This window comes from Amblyomma americanum, chromosome 6 (genome assembly GCF_052857255.1).
Source record: "Amblyomma americanum isolate KBUSLIRL-KWMA chromosome 6, ASM5285725v1, whole genome shotgun sequence".
Lineage (NCBI taxonomy): Eukaryota > Metazoa > Arthropoda > Arachnida > Ixodida > Ixodidae > Amblyomma > Amblyomma americanum.
This window is the reverse complement of record NC_135502.1, coordinates 96,582,340-96,604,913: the sequence shown is the minus strand read 5'-3', so window position 1 is coordinate 96,604,913 and position 22,574 is coordinate 96,582,340. Positions and strand designations below refer to the sequence as shown.

The 22,574-nt window shown below is 46.2% G+C and overlaps 1 protein-coding gene across 1 annotated transcript; it reads left to right on the top strand.

Annotated features, from left to right (window-relative positions):
• Window positions 1–1,981: 1,981 nt before the first annotated feature.
• On the top strand, window positions 1,982–18,901 carry LOC144093894 (glutamine synthetase 2 cytoplasmic-like). The gene is made up of 5 exons (XM_077627641.1): window positions 1,982–2,139; window positions 3,080–3,254; window positions 8,112–8,273; window positions 14,720–15,006; window positions 18,375–18,901. Exons 2-5 carry the CDS (start codon window positions 3,083–3,085, stop codon window positions 18,855–18,857), a joined length of 1,104 nt encoding a protein of 367 aa, XP_077483767.1. The 5' UTR covers window positions 1,982–2,139; window positions 3,080–3,082; the 3' UTR covers window positions 18,858–18,901.
• Window positions 18,902–22,574: the final 3,673 nt, after the last annotated feature.

The window sequence follows — 22,574 nt, the reverse complement described above, 5'->3', positions numbered from 1 at the left end:
ACATTGGGAAAAGGAACACGAAAACTATCGGACCAACGCCATGAACCTTCCTTGCCTTCCTTTCATGTGTTTTCCTTCTGTCGCTTGATTTTGAGCCGTCCTAAGAACATATTTCAGTAATGAATCAACTAGCTGAAACCAAAGCATCACTTGGTATTTTCACGTTCAGTCTACCCACCTGAACTAATGACCCGGGCCGGGGGCGCAAAATGAGGTTCTCTTTTTCTGTGATGTAGACGTATCACGCGTCTGCAGAGAAGTGTGCACGTGCATGCATCTGTCCGTGAAACAAGCACGTGGTCAATGCTAACGGGTTACAAGTACTCGAACGTAACGCCATACAGGTGGGAAATTGAATACGCGTTTTCCAATGCCGCCATTTCTACTACAGTACACACCACTATTGTTTCCACGGCGTTGCTGGCTGCAAAGAATTAGTTTGGTTTATGCGGTTCAACGCCCCCAAAGCTACTCAGGCTATGAGGGATGGCCTAGTGCAGGGCTCCGGATAATTTCGACCATCTGTGCTTCTTTTGCAGTGACATATCGCACATTACATGTGCCTCTAGTATCTCGCCTGCATCGAAACGCGATCGCCATGACCGGTATCGAGCCCGCGTCTTTGGGGTCAGCAGTCGAGCACCATAAACACTGAGCCGCCGCGGTGGGCTCACAATGTTAAGAAAAAATAAGGGTTATAACATACATCAAATTTGGGCTCCAAACCACATGGATGTCCTTATAAGCAAGATTTCCTGTCATGCTAATTTATCCCCAGCCGAATACATCCATGCATTTGGATAAATGGAATAGATTGCAGCTTGTTTTCTTGAAAAGTATTAAGACGGGACATGTTCCTTCTGTAGCGCTTTTTTTTTTTGGCGCAGGTCTTTCGCTTGACAGTGTCTTGACTGTAAATTAGTTTTATATTACTGCCTTTCACCGCGAGAGACTGCACATGCGTTTATCTGTAGGTGTTTGGTGTGTGAGGCTTAACGTGCCCAAGCGACACATGGGCTATTAGGGACGTCGAAGTTCAGGACTCCGGATTAATTTTGACCACCCAGGGTACTTTAGAGCGGGCTGACAGTGCACAGCACATGGGGGTTTTCACATTTCACCTCCAACAAAACTCAAGTTCCGCAGCTGGGATTCCACCCAGGAACTTGGGCCAATTTCGTGTGTTTGCGTGTGTATGTGTCCCTGAGTTCCGATGAGGGTCCGTCAGTGGTGCGAAGTGAGTGGCACTATCGCGACACAAAGATCTAGTTGATGTAAGCAACTGCAGGGATCCAGGCAAAACCGGCATTTTTTTTTCTTGTACTGAAAAAGAAAAAAAACAACTGGACTCACGACGCTCTGTGATTAGCGCGTAACAAGAACCTGATGTGTGTCATGGCTTGTTTTTAGCGATGGCCAATGACACTGTTTTTGTGCACGACCTTGCGGAATTTTACGAGAACTATCAAGTATTACGACAATGCCGAATAACTTCAAGAAATGAAATGACATCGTTCTGGCCATTTAATAAAAAATTCCACACATAATAAAAACACTGGAGACATATGGAGTAAGAGATTATGTATTGTTTTTTTTATGATAGAGTGAAACAAAGCCCCTCACTTCGTCTAAAGGACCAACAGCATTTACCATCAGGAACGTTTCTGAACTTTCGCCACAAACAAAATCAGAACAGCGGGAAAGAGGTAGTTTAGATTGGATTCAGGTTAAGTTACTATCTCCTTTCGTTCGCCAAGCGTGCAGACTTGCTGTTTCTTCGAAGGGAAGATTTCACCCGCGTGTAACGATTGAACCACAAAGATGCTTCCTTTATCCCCGCCTCATTTCTCGCAATCCGCCGCTCATGCACCGTGTATGTGTGACGTCAATGCAGTAAGCAGCTCTCGGCGCGAGACAAAAACAAGGACGGAAAGAAGCAGAGAGAAAGAGAGAGAGAGAGCGGAGCAATTGCGACACAGGTGCTGAAAAGGGCGGCGCAGTGGCACCTGTGCACTGACTTTTATTTACCGTTGAACCGGAAGCACGTTTGCTCCTCTACGCCCACAGAATCGGCACCCAACTGCGAAATTGGTCCCACAGCGGCGATTTCTACCGGAACGTGTTGGTCCTCCTCTAGTTGTAAGTACTGCTTGTGTTTATGACGGGCGCCTATTGATTTTTGTTCTGCAGTCATCTCACTTGTATTTCGAGAAGGCACTACGAGCTGAAAACGACTGAAATACTAAGAATAAAAAAGCAGCCAGAGAAGTCACATAGACAAAACGTAGGGGCAGTGGTTACCCTGAGTATCCCGACGCAGTTTACTTTTTACAGCAAGCAGGCTCTCAAAAAATGTCGGGATGTCTTCAAGGAAAATTTGTACCAATACGCTGCCACGATTGTTCCCAAATAAATGCAGATTACAGTTGAAACATGTCCACTTGCAAATGCTAAAGGGGGCCACAGTGATCGGTATCGCTGCCGGCTAGTGTGTCCGCTAGTTTAAGGTTGAATTATTGCCCTTTTAATTTATAGCTCCTCTAAATCAATAAATTTTACTTAAGCTCGCGCAGAAGAATAGCTTGAATTTAATAAGCCATGCGTTGAGCCATGGTTACTGCGCTGGTAAGCTCATATACTAGCCACAGCTTTTAGCTTGATCAAGTTCTTTCAACCGGCAGTAGCTTCAGTTCGCGACTTTTTTTTTAGGATAAAACTAACTGCGTTATGAAATAAGCGACGGAATGGGAACGTGCTAACTGAAGTGAGGACAGAAAGTTACAGCCAGAGTGAATCACCGACGTAGCCGTTCTGCTACTGCACCCGTGGTTGAACGGTCGCATATGCCGTGCGTGGCATCGGCTCTCCGAATGCGCCGCACTCTGTCCAAGATTGGTGCTTATGCTGTTTGCTTCAACATGTAAGTCAATCAGTATAAATTGTCAAATAGTTTACTAATCATTCAGTCAGGCGCTAAATCAATAAATCAATTAACCAGTCAGTCAATCAGCCCATTCATCGATGGCCCTAATAAAGCAATTTACTATCATTTGAGCGCATTATTCATTACCTGCGACAGAACATGCCTTTCTCATTGTTGAATCCGGCGAGTAACCGAACCACGCTGTCCGCTTACCTGGCGCTGCCCTTGGACAAGAGCTGCGTCCAGTGCACCTACGTCTGGATCGACGCAACTGGGGAGACTCTTCGCTGCAAGACCCGCACTCTAGACCACGAACCCAGCGACCCGAAAGGTATCTGCCTCGCCCAGTGGTCAAGTGGTGAGCGTATAGAGCGCGTACGAAATTATCTCGTAATGAGCACCAGTGTTAGCCGGTCCCTTTACTTTCTCCACCAGCACAATCTACTGTTTTCTTCCGCCTTTGAACAAGACGGAAGTTCAGATTAGGCGCAGCAATACAGCACATTATAAACTCTTGTCTGATGTCCATCAAAATAGAAATAACTTACGCGAATTTTAGCGCTCATAGGCAAGCGTTTGGTCTCCTGCAACACCTGTTGCAATAAATACAAAACAAGAGGCACTCAGCAGCAGTAACAAAAGGCTCCTACTTAAACATATGTTCGGCGAACTGGTAGGAATGAGTTCTTGTAATAATAATAACCGCGTAGCTCTCTGGCAACTGCAGATGTAAAAAACGCATGGTTGAATGTAGTAGTAGCAGGAAGTGTTTATTTTAAAAATAATAAAAAATGGAACTTAAAAGAGTTTTGCTAATCCCAGCATCTGCCATCACTGTGGCGGCGGCGCCTGAGCTGGGGCAGCGGAAATAAAGGATAGCAGACAGTATGAAGCAGTGAAATGAAAGAGGTGAGGGGACAGCAAGAAAGGACATAGGGAGTGGTCATATATACACTATTTACGATGAATATCAAATAATGTTTCCATCTGTCCGGGGACGTAATTTCTAATTAATATTTTTTTCATATTCGTTGTGATACCCCTCCCTTTACTGCTCATCTCCTGCAACGAAAGGTGGTGGCGGCTACATAGCTCATCTATTAAACTTAACCGAGCAGTGACATTAAGCTAATGAATGCCTCAGTAGAAGAATCCTTCAACTGTACTTCTCCTGGTTCTACGGAGTTCACAGCACATAACACGGCTCCTCGTTTTACGGCTACTAGTTATCACCACAATACCAATTTTGCAGCTACACGCTACTGCAGGAATCTTAGGAGACGCGCAGATGACCCGCGGGACGTTTTGTAGCTGTTTACTATCTTATGCGATCCTTGCTTGTTGTTTATGTCTTTTTATTTTGAGTTCACGGCGCTTGACGCTGCCGCCGCATACAAAGTAAGGTGGTTCTGGCCCCACATCGGGCAGAGCAGTTTCGTACTCTGTGGACAGGCTTCAGTACTGCGCCCGGAATCGCATAAGCTAAAGCTGCGTTCCTGTTTCTGATCTTTTAAGTTTTGTACAGCTGTAGCATGTGACACACTTGGTGGGGCTTACAACAAATGACGTTTAGATGGCCATAATGGCACTCTCCATTTGCGTACTACTAAACGATGAAAACTAGCGTTATTACCTGATAGTTTATAACATTACTTGGACATCCAGCGGAGGCGTCAATGCAAGCATCTTGAAAAGGGTCTCAGAGGCCGCATGAATAAGTGAGAACTTCGCGTCGAAGTTGAATATTGCTTGGTTGAAACCAGCGGTTATATCTGGTGCCGCTATTTAGTTTATTATGCAAAAGTCAAACATCTGTGATTTAAAAAAAAATTAGTGCTACTGAATGATAAATGTCTAGAACGTTTTTCTTTCTGCTGGTTTATGAATTTCATAAAAAGGGGATAAGGTGTGCTCTCGGTGTGCGCCTATTAAATTTTTTTATATATCCCAGTTTGACTCCTCTACTGAATGTGCTCAAATAACGACAGTAATCAATGTTAAATGAATATCTTTGTTCTCAATAAGATGGGGTAATTTGTCGCCACATGGGAATAAACCTTGGTTTCTAGAGAGTGTCACTCGTTTTATACGATGGCAGCTTTTTGTTCTTTTTTTCTGCAGGGTTATTAACTTAAGCCTGCGACATGTGAAAAAAAAAAGAACAGATCATACAATGTGATCCGACGAATGTGGGTTAGCAGTATCGGCTGCATGTTTCGGTCTTATATTCACCGCTTTCCCATTGCGTCTTCGAATTTGATTTTGTCGCTACTTTTTTGTTCCGCATGCTGCGCGCTGTTCTGATGGGCGGACGCATCTGGAAGATGGAGGTTGGTGTGTGGTTAGGCGGGTGCCGGGTGTAGGCTTGTAGATGGAAGGTGCATATTTACCGGTGTGTGTGTGTCCGGAGACAAGAGTGAGGGGAGGATGCTCCGGCAGAGGCGCTTCACAGATGCACCCTCGATCAACTTGCACCGGGTCTGTATTTCGAACAGTGCAGCTCTGCAGGGGTGACGCAAGGACAGGGAACACGAATGAAGACGAGGTGCAGGACACAGAGCTAAAGCCGGAACTCGCAGCTAGCGCCGCCTCGCGTGCAGAAGCATTTTGACAGGCATCGCGACGGCTAGCTCGGCAGACTGGCAGATCGGCTCTCGGCCTCGTTCAGGCCAGACAAGCGAACAATCACCAAGGCACGCCGGCCGATTACGGACGGTTACAATGCACGAACACCTTTCAGAATGCAGCTGCCTATGGGTTCCATTGTTCCATTCGGTGACTCAAAACTGGTTTTGTGAGCCGCTTGGGCCGCTGGAAACTCGAGAACACATTCTGCGCGATTAGATACCCGCGTTTGGCTGACAGCATTCTTTGCCTAGCTTCTCTCGGCGTAGCCCAGATAGCCGACGCACGGCACGTGCGCCTTCGACAGAGCGCGGAGGCTCACGCCAATGAGCGCCTGAAGGTGGCGCGAAAAAGTGCTAAGAGTACTACCCAAAACTGCTTGCTCTTCTCGTTAGGCAGTGTGTTATGGCGCTGCAATCGGCACCGCAAACTTCAGCGCAAGTTCCCCATTCTCTGGCACCTAGTGTAGCTTCCGCTTCAGCGCCATAAAACTGCGAGACAGAATAGCTTAACAGAGTATACTGAGCGGCCAGTTAGTCAGATATTGTGCTAAAAAAAACGCGGAATTTTGACGGGACAAACAAAGGCGAGGACAGGACGGGTGCTGCACTTACAACTGATTAAAAACGAACAAAGAAGCAACGTCACATCACTAAGCAAAAACACGCATGCGCAAATGTTCAAATGATGCAAAACACAACACCAATGATAACCTAAAAATCAGCCAGTAAAAGAAAAATTCTGAACACTGAAGCGCTGGCAGACAACAAACGAAGGGAGGACAGGACACACAGCGCGCTGAACTTAGCAACTTGCCTGTCCAAAGTTCGCCATTGAACTTAGACAGTCTGCCCCGGAGTCACTGATTATGGTCAGGCAAGTTGCTAAGTTCAGCGCACTGTGTGTCTCGTCCTCCCTTCGCCCGTTGTCTGCCAGCGCTTCAGTGTTGAGCATGTCAATCGAACTCGCCCAGCAACATACCCTGTTCAAAAGAAAAATAAAAGGAAAAGGTAAAGAAAAGAAAAAAAGAACGAAAGCTCATGAAGACTTGTGCAAACTTAACTGTGTTTTAAAAACTCTCGTTGCTTGTCTAAGCGATAAACAGAAGGTGGGCTAACACGCATGTCACTACTGCATTCAGCGCGTCATCAGCGTGACGCAGTCGTAAGTTTCGTTAATCTGCTCGATTTATCGAAAGCAGTACTAAGCTTTCGCGGAGGTTGCATAGATTCTGTCGAAAATGAAAATTGTGCAAGTGAGCGCGTGCACACGAAACTGATTTTAAATATAAACGAAAGTGTTTATGGAAAGTTGAATTCTGCACCTATTATTTCATGTCGTGTTTTATCCGGTTACGTCGGTCGTAGTTAATAATAATAATAATAATTGGTTTTTGGTGGAAAGGAAATGGCGCAGTATCTGTCTCATATATCGTTGGACACCTGAACCGCGCCGTAAGGGAAGGGATAAAGGAGGGAGTGAAAGAAGAGAGGAAGAAATAGGTCCGTAGTGGAGGGCTCCGGAATAATTTCGACCACCTGGGGATCTTTAACGTGCACTGACATCGCACAGCACACGGGCGCCTTAGCGTTTTTCCTCCATAAAAACGCAGCCGCCGCGGTCGGGTTCGAAGCCGGGAACTCCGGATCAGTATCGTAGTTCAAGGCGGTGGTCCGTTTCAATTGTGCTGGCGGCAAAAACTTCTTTGTACTCCGGCCGAAATGCAGGTGTATTCAAGAGAGAGAGGGTGCGGATGAGGAGGAAGGCATAGGTGAGAGAGGTAATGCGCTTGTATGGAGCCGCGCTTACATTGCGAACACTGCGGCAGAGGGTAAGAAGGGGTGTGAACAGTGCGTGCGCCAGAGCTCAGTGTACCAAAGAGCGTGCACACAGATCTCTACGTCATATCAACGTCATATATTTAAATATAACGCGCGAACGAGTTTCTATAGGGGCCGAACTCTGCGCTGTGGATATAGCTAAGTACTGGCGTCTCAATAGTGATGTAAGGTAGATAGATATAAGGGGCAGTAAAAGTCACCGTAGGCACCAAGCGGCACTGCGCGCTAACATTCTTTACAGTTACTGTATACGTAAGCACCTAGAGATGCGCGTAAGTCCGCCGAATCACCACAGAAAGCATCCAAGATATGCGGCAAAGCCGCACTTCGCGTTTGCAGGAGACACTGTGCGGCGCAACTCGGGCGGGGAAATCATCGAGCGATTACCTTCGGCAATCCAATTCCCAATAATTTGCCATGGACTCTGCTCATTTATATAATTACACCGAGTAAAATGCTCTGTAAGCTTGCCTCGTTTTGTGGCTTTGCCGCACAGCTTCGATGATATTTTTCGGCAACTCGGCATACCTACGGCCAACTCTAGGTGCTTATGCAGTAACTCTACAGTAACTCTACAGCATTCTGTGTAGGATTCGTTCGGTCAGTTTAACGGTTTACGCAGCGATAGCGTAAACAACGAATAATTTTTATCGTTAACAGGCGTCATTCCAAGTACAACTCTTAACGTGATAATGATGCCCCCAATGGTATCGTGAATGCAGAGCTACCAGTTTGGAACTTCGATGGCTCGAGTACTGGTCAAGCGGACGGCGAGAACTCGGACGTATACCTTTGTCCGGTGGCCATCTTCAAAGACCCCTTCCGAGGCGGGCCACACAAGCTGGTGCTCTGCGAGACCTACAAGCACGACAAGACGCCGCATGGTGAGCGGTGCTTGCTCGGCGCTTCTTACGGGATCTCTCATTTTTATTTTTTCAGTCCAAACGAAATATTTTGCAGTGGAGTCAGGAGCTTTTCGTCGCGCTGTTCAAGGCGCGTAATGCTTAGACAAAAGGCACTGGCAGCGGCTAGGAAGTACAATCCAGGATTCGACAAAGACCGCCGGGCGAAGGGCGAATATTGCAGAAATCGTAAATGTCCAATCTGGGTCGTATACTTAAAGGGAACACGATTCTCTCTCTACTCCCTGTGTTCTCTCTAATCAACACTACCTTTCTTTTGAGTTTCACGTTGCGTTTATCAGTTCTCAATCGATCACTCGATGCGTTGTTCTTCTTATCATTTCTAGTCTTTTTGTTACACTTCAGCTTCCGACCCCAAATGTGTCTAGTGGCAACATGTATCGCTTTTCTACTTTCTTTTCAGAGTGGCGTTTGACCACACACCATCCCAATCATATTCACCAGCTAATTTTTGGCACTTGATCGGTACCTATCCTTATTACTTGGGCTAGCTAAATACAACACTGGCTTACGAGTTAACAAGCGTGTCATACTTAGAGAATCGTGTTCTCTGTAAATATGACACGTAGTATGCGCTCGTCAACTCATAAGAGAGTGCTGCATTTACCTAGCCCAAGTAATCAGGATAGGTACCGGTCGAGTGAGAAAAATTAACTGGCGAATATGATTGGGATGGTGTATGGTCAAACGTCACTCTGAAAATATGGAGAGCTACTTATTCTTATCTCGAAAAAGAAAGTAGAAAAAATTCTTTGGAGGCACTTAGATATCTCTTAACTGCGGGAAGGCGAAAACCGTTTGTGACTCAATGCACTGATTTGAATTTGCCCCGCTTGAATTCATTTCAAGACAGAAGAGAAGAGCACCTGGCGCCAGCGTCGCAGAGGAAGCGATGACGTCACGCTGCGCATGCGCAGTCCGTCACATGACCAGTAACCTCACGTGACGCGTGGTTAATGTCACGTGGCCTTAAGATCGCGTGACATGAGAAGGCCGCGTGACCTAGGTGGCGATGTAACGGATAGACGGTCACCGCGAGTATGAGCCATTAAAGGCTATCGCCTCAAAAGCGAATTATGTGGTCAGTAGTCACGTGTGGGGCCGGAAGTTTAAGCACAACAAAAAGACTAGAAATCATAACAACGACGCATTGAGCGATAGAATGAGAACTGATAAACGCAATCTGAGAGCGGAAAAAAAAATTGGCAGCCGCTTAATTTGGCTAACCCTTGAATTAAAGAAAAGCGAGCACGCCTGCTGAGCGTATGAGGCTCGTCCATGGCAGCTCCGCTACACGCTCGCGACAGCCTTTCTATATATACCGACACGATCATGTGGCTATGGCTTGGTATCACATGGTCTTACGACATCCCCATCGGATGTCATCACGTGACTTCACATCGTCCCATCGGATGTTCCTAAAGTCAAAGGTCAGCCCAAAGGTCACCCAGTGTCAAAGGTCAGAGGTCAAATCAAGGTCAAAGGTAAACTAAAGTTCACAAGACGAAGTCAAGGGTCAGAGGTCAAAGGTGAACTAAATGTCATGGGCCAACGTCAGGGGTCAAGGGTTCGACACCAGAACTGTACCACACATGGCCATACACAGCTAACGTGGTTGGGCCGAAGGTCGTTCAAGGTCATTCTCCGGCCTACGCGAGGACTGCTTTACCTAGCGTAGGGAAGCTTTTCGCTTAAAAAATTGAAGAGGACACATTAGCTATGCCTTAAGCTTACGACGCGATAGCGTAATGGGATAATTTTTGTATGTGCAGAAGGTCATTCTTTACATTCATAGATCCCTGAGAATCCTCATACCCCCCCTGGCGCAGTGGTGCTGCGGTTAAGCGATGCGCCTCTGCACTGCGATGGCAGGTGCTCCCAGCGGTGGGCCTTGTGCGGCCCAGGTTGCTCTTCCCGAGCGACCAGTCATTAATTTAACTGCCACCTGCCACGGTGGGAAGGTTGTGATGACGGTCACGTTACCTATGTGGGCCACCTGCCTCCTAGGTTGCTCTCTGGGGACCACCTACCAGAACCATGCCCGTGATTTTTCGCTAACGTACAGCGTCGACGCCGGATTTTCCAATGAACGCCGCCTTTTACGCTATCACGTTAAAATTGTTGTCGAGTGAAGAAAAGTGGAGGATGGTTTTGAGGTAATGAAAGGTGCAGTATCTGTCTCACATCTCGACGGACACCTGAACCGCGCCGTAAGGGAAGGGCTAAAGGAGGGACGCAGAGAAGGAAGGGAGAAAGAGGTGCTGTAGAGGAGGACAATTCGGAATAATTTTTACCACCTGGGGATATTTAACGTGCACTGACATCGCACAGCACACGGGCGCCTTTTGCGTTTCGCCTCCATCGAAACGTGGCGGCTGCGGCCGGGTTCGGGTTCGCGTCAGGGTACTCCGGATTAGTAGCCGAATGCGCTAACCACTGAACCACCACGGCGGGTTTGAGGAATGAAAGAGGCAGGGACTGTCACACTTCTTGTTGGACACCTCAACCGCGTGGTAAGGGAAGGGGTGAAGGAGGGAATGCAGTAAGGAACAGGTGCCGTATCGAAGGCCTTCAGAGTAATATCGACCACCTGTCGTCCATTCACGTGCACTGCATCGCGCAGCAGACGGGTGTGTTTTGCATTTCTGTTCCACTGGAACGCAGCCACAGAGGCGGCGATTTCTTTCGCCGTTCTTATGGCCACCATGAGAGCGCTCCAGAAGACAACACGCCGAATTTTATGCCGTGAATCCGTGCTCATCATACGCAGGCTTTCGAAGACGCTGCCACAGCAATAATGAGAGCGGAAAGAGCACAAACCTAACTACGAACAATCGCTCAGTGTTGGATTCGGTGCTTGAAAAAAAACCTTCGCAGTGTCGACAATTAAATTTAAAGATGCACTTGAGTTAGCATATGCATATTAAGAAGGGCAATAAATTTCGCAAAATTGTGGAGCATGCGCGCGTTGGAAGTGTGGCGGTATACACCAGGGCGTGCAGGTCACGGCAAGGAACCAGGAATTGTTTCTTTTTTATGCTACAACAGATTTGTATGGCTACCCATCACTTTTCTGAAGCATTGATGCCCTTTGTTTTGTCCCGCTTGGAGAGTATGGCACTGCCTATCTCTGTGTTTTCTTTACCGCGTGACGTAGCCGTGCCTCACCCGCAAGATGGCGTTGCTGGTTCTATACCGGGATTTAACAAAAATTTACCGATATAATCAATTTGAAGTTGCAAGGGAAAAATAAAAAGTGAGACGTCAGTGATCAAGGCTTCCGTATGGAAGCCGAAACGTCTTCGTTTTAAACAACAACCTTTTGGTCGGCGTTCCTTTTTCTTCATTCATGAATCTTCTTCCCGACCAGACGAGATTTCGTCAGACTTTAGATTTCACAACAGTTGAGGTACGCAAAGGATTAAGGCAGGTTTGTTATCACCGCTGCTGTTCATGATCTACATGATAAAAATAGAAGGTGACAACAAAGGTTATATTCTCTCCTACAAATTAGGCGGAATGCTCACAGTGCAGCGGCTCCCACTTTTAATGTATGCTGCAGATATTATTCTTTTATCTGATAGCCAATACAGTTTACGAACTCCGGTGGATATTTGTGGTTGAGGAGGCGTTCTAGGCTTTTTTTAGCGTAAATAAGACATGTTTGATTATTTAAGCGATTCCGCAGACCAGGTCCTTTCAGTACAAGGCCATGAGATAACCATGTCCTAGTAGAATATGAATATATCGTGGCATGGGTAAACAAAGTAGAGATATAAATGGATAAGAACGAAAAGACAACTAGAGAGAAAGGGCAAAGAGATGTCGTGATAATGCAGCATAAAGCAACAGGGGGATGCAGCAGGTACGAAGTACTGAGAGGTTTTGGGAGCGGGATAACAGTGCCTGGCTGACTTCTGGGAATGCAGTTATAAGCCAGAGACCAGAAGTCCAGTTGAGACTCGAAATAAATCAGAGAGCTGCTAGCGCAAGGTGCCCACGGCAAAACAACAAATGCAAAGTACAGGGACACATGGGATAGGCATCATTTGAAACGTGGGAAGCTGAGAGTAAATTATTGTATGAAATGTGGCGAGGGCATTGATGGAGACAATTAAGCAGCTAAGGTATTTAAATACTTGCGCAAAAGGACCTTCGACTTATGGCGCGGGGAAGTACTAGAAAAATAACCAGCAAGTATGCAGGAAACCACGATGGAGAAATAAAGATCTTTAAACGCCGGCTTAATACGCCGAAGGTAAGAACCTGATTCATTCACTAAAAAAGAGCGAACTCCACACCTCTATAAAAAATGGAAACGGCAAATCAGATCATAATTTATTTATAGTAACTCAAGAGGCGGCGCCCTATTTTTTGAAGCGAGGTCAGGCTGTCTAAAAACTCAAAACTGCAGAAAGAAGTTTAAGTAAGAATATGACGTATACGCACTCAGTGGTAAATTCCTAGAAACAATGGAACAAATTTTACTAGAAGCCGGGAATATCTATCCAGATGTCGACGCAGGCAGTCACTCTTCGTGAGGGCTTAGGGCTTAAATGTAACAGATGCAATGTGAATGAATATGCGGTAGACATTAGAAAAAAAAAACGTTTAGAAGATCGGTAGCTTAAAAACTACGAAGTAATGCATATTCTGGATTAAACATTGGATGGATTTATGTATCCATGACTTTATCCGCTTTAATGTCCCAGAGCAACTCCGGCTATGAAGGACGCCGTAATGGAGGGCTCCAGAAATTTCGACCATATGGGGATCTTTAACGTGCACTGGCATTGCACAGCACACGGGCCTTTGTCATTTTGCCTCCATCGAAACGCGACCGCCGCGGCCGGGATCGAACCCGCGTCTTTCGGGTCAGCAGCCGAGCGCCATCACTACTGAGCCACTGCGGCGGCTAGATTAAGAATTTTTAAAGCTTAAAAATAAACTGAATATTCATTAAAAAATGAAGAATTTCTATATCATACTGTTTATTTTGACAGATATTGGTTAGAGAAATGTAAAGAAAAATACATATTGAGCGTGGTGTCACCTGTCCCCAGCCCATTTTAAAAGGGTCTCTCTAGCATCAACCGATTCATCCAAGCAACGCCATCACACGCGGATGACACGTGCAATTGATACTGAATTGAATGCCTATCGTTTACACGGGTAGCAGTGGCTTCGGCGCTACCGAGTGCACAGGAACAACATGTTTATTCTTTCAACAATGATGCTTAACTGTGTCAGATTCTCTGCAGGAAATATTAGCATCATGTCACGCAAGCAAAAAAAAAGAGGTTGCATGGCTTTTACATATCTTTCTAGAGCTGTACTCGGCATATTTTCATTAATGGTTCACTGTCATAACTTCTACCGCACACTGAGCACAGTCTTGCACTGTAGTCGCAAATTGACAAAAAAAAATGCTTTCTTCTAATCGCAGTTTGCAGAGCCATGGACAGATTTGCAGACTCTTACTCTGACGGTCACTTCATATTAAACGGTCTTCACATCGGATATGAGCAGTGATTTTTCATTGCTCCCTTTTAACTTATTCAGACTTCCCAACTTTTTTCCTAGGTACTACCACACCGGCACAATTGTTTATGAAAGTAAAAAGTAAGGAGATATTCATAGTTAGTTAGCTAGCAAACTTATCACGTCCAATCGATTGCAACCGATATTGTCGGTAAACTAGCGTAGAATGGCGTCAGAAGAAGAGAAATACGAGGGTACAGTGGTTGCCCGATATCCGCAGGGATAAATTAATGCAGCATCAGCATGAAATCTTCGTCGCGACTGCCGCATTTTGGCGGTGGCGTATACGTACACACGTCCCTTTGGATGTTGATGTAATGCACTGAAAGAAAAATCCAGGGGATGAAATTTATCAAAACGTGCTTCACTATGGTGTCCCATGTGGCCCACACACAGCCCCGGAGCGTTAATTTCTGGTTGTATGCAGCGAACAAAAAAAAGGACTGGGACGTAGTAAGAACGAAAAGGCGAGCGCTGTCTTTTTGCTAGTCTTTTTGTTCTTCCTACGTCCCCTCTATTTTTTGCGCTGCATACAATTATGGATTGCCAACTCGCCCAAGCATCTTTTTTAGCGTTAATATTCACTTGTCGTATGAACAGTGTTGATAGTTTAAACGGATCACAAAAAAAAAAATCAAGCGATCATCTGCTAAACTTGCGTTTATATGGGAGCGGGCAAGGAAGAAAAATAATCACACGCAGGTAGGCGAGGAGTACAAGGAGCAAGTTCACAAGAACGACTCAACGATGCGAAAATATAGGACTCAAAGAAAACAATTTTTAATGCACGAAGCGTTTGTTCACAATGTTGCCAAATACTTCATTTCCGGCGCAACTTGAAGCATCGTTTTCAATAATACTCGCAGAATCGAACAAGCGGCACATCTGCAAGGACGTGATGGATCGATGCCAGGAGCTCAAGCCTTGGTTTGGCATTGAGCAGGAGTACACGCTACTGGACCTTGACGGGCGGCCCTACCGGTGGCCCAAGCAGGGCTTCCCGGGACCACAGGGCCACTACTACTGCGGCGTCGGCCCGGACCGCGCTTTCGGCCGAGACGTCGTGGAGGCCCACTACAGAGCATGCCTGTACGCAGGCATCAAGATATGCGGCTGCAATGCCGAAGTGATGCCTTCTCAGTGGGAGTTCCAGGTTAGATGTTGGTTTTAATTCGATAGCTTTCGAGGTGCCGTTCTTGAGAAAAGCCGACGTCCGTCCGTGTGGTCGAAATACCACTATGGGCAGGTGGCAACCTGGACACCCAGTTGCCGGAAGCCCGCCAAATATAGCAGGTGATAATGAAACTAATTGAAAAAATTCTTTGCTATTTCCACCTACTCACCGTGGCATGTGCACTGCGCATCAGCTTATTGGCTGAGAGACAGTCTCCCGAAGAACTACCTGTGCAAAAATGAGTCTTACGAGAGCTAGCGAAGGGCAACCTGAGTGTCATAGGCCCCACCGGTGGCTGTGATTTGTAAACAGCTAAACAGCCATCTGCCGGTGGAGACATCTGCCCCATAGCGCATGTAGTGGTATGAGGACTCCCCACGGTCTATGAATCTATGAAAGCGATCGAAGAAGTACTTGAGCAGCAGGAATATCTAATCTTGTCTCGTTGTACTCATAACGGTAAGTCAAGCGTTGTCAAAGTCTTTTTTTTGTTTTTTTCAGAAACACATCTATCGTCGTGAGAGGGCATAAGTAGACAGGCGCGTAGAAGTTGACTTCGCAAGGCTGCTGCTGCGGGTTAGTTGTTTTGACGTTATACAGAGGATTAACGCGGACACAGGGCGATGAATATGAACACAGGCGCTGGGATTGGTATCGGCTTGAAATTCGCTCAACAGAAAAATGAGGCACTATATGTTAAAACGATACTTTCATAGTCGACAGTTAGGGATCAATAACAAACCTTAATTATGTGAATTTCAGCTCTTTTCATTTAGCTTCCAATAATGCTCGCTCAAGAAATATTATTGCTTTTCTCAGATAATTTCATCGATGAATTAAATCTTATGCAGAGCACTCGAAAGGACAAAATAAATTTCATAACATAAACAGCGCAGATAGTTTCGCACAGGCAGGTCACCGGCTCTTCAATTATTAGCCGCAGTGCCGGACCGCAGGACTGAGTCTTTGACTGACAAAAAATAATGAGTGCGGGTAAACAAAATCTCCTTTGATCTCACGGCCAACTGTAACAACAGAGAATAAGCTCTATCCGCCATGACTTCCTGTTCCGGCAGGTAACACGTCCGCATGCGCGGCCTTCCAAATAAACTTGATTCTAGATATTTTCTTTCCTGGCGAGACATTCTGGTTCTTTCACTGTAGTCGGCGCTAACTCGGCAGCTTACGAAGACAAAAAAAAGAAGCAAAAAATCTCACCGCAGGTCGGTTTGGAATGTCTGTGGCGTTGCCGCAGTTGCACGGCTCTATGACCAAGAATAAGCCTACCTTGTCTTGGTCTGGAATGTTCGCACCTAGTTTTTCCTGCTTCATTGAATGTGCGGAAGGCGAGACGTCCTTGAGCCCACCTTTCTCGCGTGTGTAAAATGTGTAAAAGTCGTTTCGCCGCTCAAAGCAGAAGAAGGCTGTGCTCTCTGCTGCGTGATTAATACAGCAATCGTCTTTCGCCGAGGCAATCGATTTTATACCTTGGTTTTTACGCATTTCCTGGGCACAGATAATGTGGAGGATAACCTTCTAAAAGTAAGTGCCATGGAAGTCTCTGATACAAAGGGCAACATAATCATCTCGCCGATCATGACCCGACAGCCCGCCACCTTTCCTCAGAAACCAAAGGCTTTCTTCGTACCCGCAGTTTAGGTTAGGTGTGCTTCGCATAGATGCATGAGCCATTTTCGCAAGCTGGAAGGCGACCCTAGTGCGGCAGTGAGGGTACACTACGGAGGTTTCGCTCTTTTATTTAATTTTTTTTTGGGGGGGGGCGGGGAGGAAGGAGGGAGGATCGTCCTATGAATGTGTGAAAGTCTATGTCAACGCCTCTGGAAACAGGGCAGGCCTTACACTCCTCATGTGAGGTCACTGCAGTTTGACCAAGTACAGGAGCCTTCTCTGCTTCGTGAAGACGCTGGCTGCGGTTCAGAACCAAGTACATACAGGGCATCTTGAACATACTCTATTCCGCGTTTCATGCGATATGCCTGTGTGCCATCTTCTGTATGCTGAGTGAAAAAAAAATTCATAACAGTATTCCACTACTTCGATTCGCGTCAGAGCTTTCAATCTTTAACGTAGACATGCAGCGGAATTAATTTTCTCTGGATTTGCCTTCTCTTTGAGAGCGCGCGTAGCGCCTTCAATTAAAGGTTCTCCACAGCAAATCTCCAAAGGCATCAGATAGTTCACTTCGTTCAAAAGCAGAAGACGCGAGCTTTAATCATGTTACTTGCAAGGAGATGTTTAGTGTCAATAAGAACCTTGTTTGAATTTTGAATTAAAGCCCTAAATGTGAAAATGCAAAGCCTTTGCACCAATTTCGATTTTACCCAAAGAGGCAAATGAATCTTTTGAAGGATATGTTATGTTCAACGCTTTGGAGTTGGATCTTGCATAATTGAAAAGCTCATTCAATTTCAACCAGCAGATAAGCGGTCAAAAGCAGTGAAAGAAATTAAGTCAGTAATTGTTAAAGAGTGTGGTTCCTTGTTTGAATTTTAAATTAAAGCCCTAAATGTGAAAATGCAAAGCCTTTGCACCAATTTCGATTTTACCCAAAGAGGCTAATAATTCTTTTGAAGGATATGTTATGTTCAACGCTTTGGAGTTGGAGCTTACATAAGTGAAAAGCTCATTCAATTTCAACCATCAGATAACCAATCAGAAGCAGTGAAAGAATATAAGTCAGTAATTGTTAAAGAGTGCAGTTCCAGGTAGAAATATCAGCGAGAGTATGAAGTGTTTATTCGTTTCATGTAGCTCTACATGCCTTGAAATACAAACTAGCAAAGAAAGAGTGCATGCAGAGACATGGACAAAAATTTATTGGATGTCGAATTTCGAAAATAAACATTTATTTACCACTTCCCAAGCTACACAGCCACCTTGTATTCTTTCTAGCTGCTGGAGAATGCACGCCTCCGTATGCATCCAGGATTTCCAGGAAATCAGCTCATCTGACCACAAAGAAATAAATTGTTTTCCACGAATCCGCATTCAGTAAACTTTCGTTCGCGACTATAGAGTCACGTACAAAAGTTTACGGAAGGCGGGTTCGTAACGAGAGTGATTATATCTGCGTGGTCACGGTAAAATGGGTTTTGCTGTAAAGTTTGGACCCAGCGGGGAAATAGTTGTTTCATTCGCATGGATGAATAAAAGTTGATAGAGTGGCGAAGCAACGCAGAAATAAAAAAAAAATTGCTGTACAGAAACACCATGGTTAACATCGGGAATATCATTTCGATCAATTTGCATAGCGCCTCAACGTTGCTAACCGGATCGCGCGCTCCAGATGTCGCTCAGACAATGTACAGTAAGTTCCTCCCATGCAGGTCGGGCCCTGCGAAGGCGTCTCAATCGGAGACCACCTGTGGATGGCCCGTTACATCTTACACCGCGTGGCCGAGGACTTCGGCATCTGCGTCACGCTCGACCCCAAGCCCGTGATGGGTGACTGGAACGGCGCCGGGGCGCACACCAACTTCAGCACGCTGCCGATGCGCCAGCCGGGAGGGCTGCGCCACATCGAGCAAGCCATCGAGCAGCTCTCGCTAAAACACCGTCTGCACATCAGCTCTTACGACCCGCGAGGCGGCCGTGACAACGAGCGCCGCCTGACGGGAAAGCACGAAACGTCCAGCATCGACGACTTCTCCTCTGGCGTGGCTGACAGGGGCGCCAGCGTGCGCATACCGCGGCAGGTCTTCGAGGACCGCTGCGGATACCTGGAAGACCGCAGGCCCGCCTCCAACTGCGACCCCTACTCGGTGGCGGCCGCCATTGTGGCCACTGTGTGCTTCTCGAAGAAGCTCTAACGCTGACTGGAGGGCGACAAATAATTTTGGCCTGCTTTGTTCTGCTTCAGTTACCTCCTTATAGTTTTGTGCCTTCGTCTACTCTCAGGCCGCTTTCAGTTCTATCCAGCTCTCGTTATTATATGATGCTATGAGGGCCACATGTGGTGTCGTCACCCTTCTCGATTTCTTGGTTCATATATTGTTGGTGCGTGGTATAGAAACCCTTGAGTGTATCTGGGACAGTGAACCATACTCACTGTGATATCGTCACTGGAGGATATGGCATTGCGGGCTGTATTTCTTTGTTACTTTATGCTGGGTTTTTTGTTGCCTACACTGCCAAATGTTCGAGTACTTGCTTGACTGCTTCTTGGCGTCAGCCTTAATTAAAAGTAGAGCACTGAAATTGAACGCCTGGGGCTCCTCCAAGGCCAAGGTCCTCCGAGGTCGTCTCTTCACTTTAGTACAGAAAAATGTAAGCATAAATCTCCTGACAGCGCTGCTCAAAAGTCATGCTCCTTACATATTTTGAGGTCGAAAATGACCCTTACTCTTTTGAGACATAAACAGCCTACTTGAACGCACATTGCCTAGAGGGGAATATGTTTTTCCCTGAATATGTTTTAACCTGTCTCAGGACATATCTAAGGAGTTCACCTCCATCGTATGCCAGCTATATACCGCAGTATCTAAGTTACTGAGCAAATAGGCCATCTGGTGTCGTATTTCGCGACCCTCCTTTTTCCTTTCGTTTTTTACCCTTCAATCCTGACTTTTTAACAGAGCCAGGAATCGATATTGCTTGTCGACTAAGACCTCTCACGTCTGGTACAGCGCTGCCAATGATAAAAAAACTAAAACGAGATTGTAAACTTGCAAATCGCTGCTTCTGTTTGTTATGTGGGAAGGTATCTAGTAAGGCTGCCCTGAAGATATAAAAGCTCGAGTTATTCTTCAGAATGCAAAATTTTTCTAATATCATTTTGCTATTGTTATAATTTTGATATCAAACATAATAAACGCAATTATGCATAGAAAATACCGGATGCATGAACGAATTCTTCTGTTGGATATAGTTCTGGACGCCCTCCAACGTCCCATCGTCCAACGCCAAGCTTATCTACAGTAGCACCTCCTCTCGGACGTCTGAATTTGTGTCTATACCATAAGAGAGCCCTTTCTGGAATGAGGGGGCCCGGAAAAGAAAACAAAAATTTCGTTTCACCCTTCTTATAACAAGTCTGCGGGTGCGCAAACAACGGAACCAAGGATTTGCGCAATCATTTGCTCCATTGGTCTAATCACTTTTCACTCTCCTACGCAGTGGTGACAACTAATAACCTTTTCCCTCCCTCCCTCCCTCCCTCCCTCCCTCCCTCCCTCCCTCCCTCCCTCCCTCCCTCCCTCTTTCTCTCTTGGACTCAACACGGTAAAGCGGCCTCAAAAAAGCTCGGTGAAACGTTTCGCCTCCATGTGTTTGCAGCCGGTAGAAATTCTGAACCAGTTGTAGGTACATGGGCTTAGTGCCAGCAAACCATTTACTTGCGGTTTAACCCATTTCTGACACTGCCAAGCCTGCGACGTCACTTCTATATACGTCAATATGTCACACACACACAGGATTTGTTCCACAACATTGCTAAACCATCTTAACCCGCATCGAAGCAGCCAGAGACGCGATTAGTAAAGAGAATCGGGAATAATCGTGCACGCTGGAGGCTCACAAATCGGGGAAACATAAGAATCCGGGATGCGCAAGGTGGCCCGCAATGGGAAGTTTAATTTTGTTTCATTATTCTCTGTATTTACCCGCCATTGTTGCTCAGTGGCTGGGGTATGAGCCTGAGTTCGGAGCTTCGCAACGGTCCGATAGCAGCGGGCGCATATCCGTGTGGAGAAGGAACGCAGACACGCCCGGATGCTTATGTTTCCCCGATTTGTGAGCCTCCAGCGTGCACGATTATTCCCGATTCTCTTTACTAATCGCGTCTCTGGCTGCTTCGGTGCGGGATATATATATATATATATATATATATATATATATATATATATATATATATATATATATATATATATATATATATATATATATATATATATATATATATATATATATATATATATATATATATATATATATATATATATATATATATATATATATATATATATGTGTGTGTGTGTGTGTGTGTGTGTGTGTGTGTGTGTGTGTGTGTGTGTGTGTGTGTGTGTGTGTGTGTGTGTGTGTGTGTGTACGTGTTCGTGTTCGTGTGTGTGCGCGCGTGTGTATGTGCGTGCGTGCGTGCGTGCGCGTGCGTGTGTGTGTGCGTGTGTGCGTGCGTGCGTGTGCGTGTGTGTGCGTGCGTGTGTGCGTTTGCGTGTGCGTTTGCGTGTGCGTGTGTGCGTGTGTGCGTTTGCGTGTGTGTGTGCGTGTGTGTGTGTGCGTGTGTGCGTGTGCGGGTGCGCGTGCGTGTGCGTGTGTGTGTGTGTGTTGGAACATCTTTGCCGCTTCGTGCAGGCTAAAAAACAAACTCATAAAAAACAGGACCGTGACTGTACATGACATCCCAATCTCACTTATTCCTGGCTCTATGCAGTCGCTTTGAAGAGTGCGTAGTTGCAGGCAGGCGCGGAGCTCTTTGGCTCACGTGGTACTTACGTTGCATTTTTCTTCTGGGAACTCCGATGCAGTCAGTTGTTCTCATAACGCTTCGCCGCATACCGTAGCTACAGGCATGCGCCAAGTGCGCCCTCTTCGTTTCGTAATCGCATTATTGTAGCAACAGCAGCTCCCGCTCCTTGGCAAAGCCGCAAGCGGGACTGCCTTCTGAAAATAGTGTTAGCGCTGTTCGCGAGCCTTTTCAGTCGCTATCCCGTTATTTCCGTCGAACAAGGCGACGGTAACAGGAAGGTGCTGGCGCTGCTGGGGCATGGATTACACAACTACTGGACAGGTTACAAATGTCAGCTACCATGAGAAAAGTTAGCGCTCTGGTAGAAGCGTAGTGCGACAAGAACAGTTGTAAGGGGTTCCTATATAAATCATTTACTTGTGTGCTTATTCAGGAGCCCTTCTTGTCATACCCTGCAAGCGTTAAATTCCATAGATGTGTCCTCCACCACTTCTAAAATAGTACTTCGCCGCTATTTTACTCAAGCCATAGCAAATCACAGAGGATCGTAATTTACTGTACACAGTGTACTCCAGGAGTACACTATTATACGCGAGGCCCAATCTTGACCAGAAAAAAAAATTTTCTTAATAGATAACAACGCCAGGTAACATAAATCGCGAGGGCCACGCGTGCCATTTCGATCCGCTTAAAAAGGTATGCGTGCTATCTGATTGATGTGGTTCAGGCGAATGCTTGCTGTTTCTACGCCGACAATAGATTCGTCATTAGACGCTTTTAGCGTACCGGAGACGTACTAGGGGATGCGTATACCGGTTTACCGGACCCCTCTCGCGCATGCGCAGTGGCACTGTTGGGCTCGGGGGGAGCAACTGCCTTTGTGCAGGAGGGGTCCGGTAAACCGGTATACGTATCCCCTAGTACGTCTCCGGTATGCTAAAAACGTCTATTGTCTTCGGTATGTTTGCGTTTGCTCTCTTTATAGAAGGCAGATTTATGTGACGTGGCCTTAGAAAAACCATTGGCGTCAACGCGACAAAGAATCACGTGGCCTGGATTCCATCATTCTTTTTTTTTAAACTCTTCTGCGTGGGCGTATGGT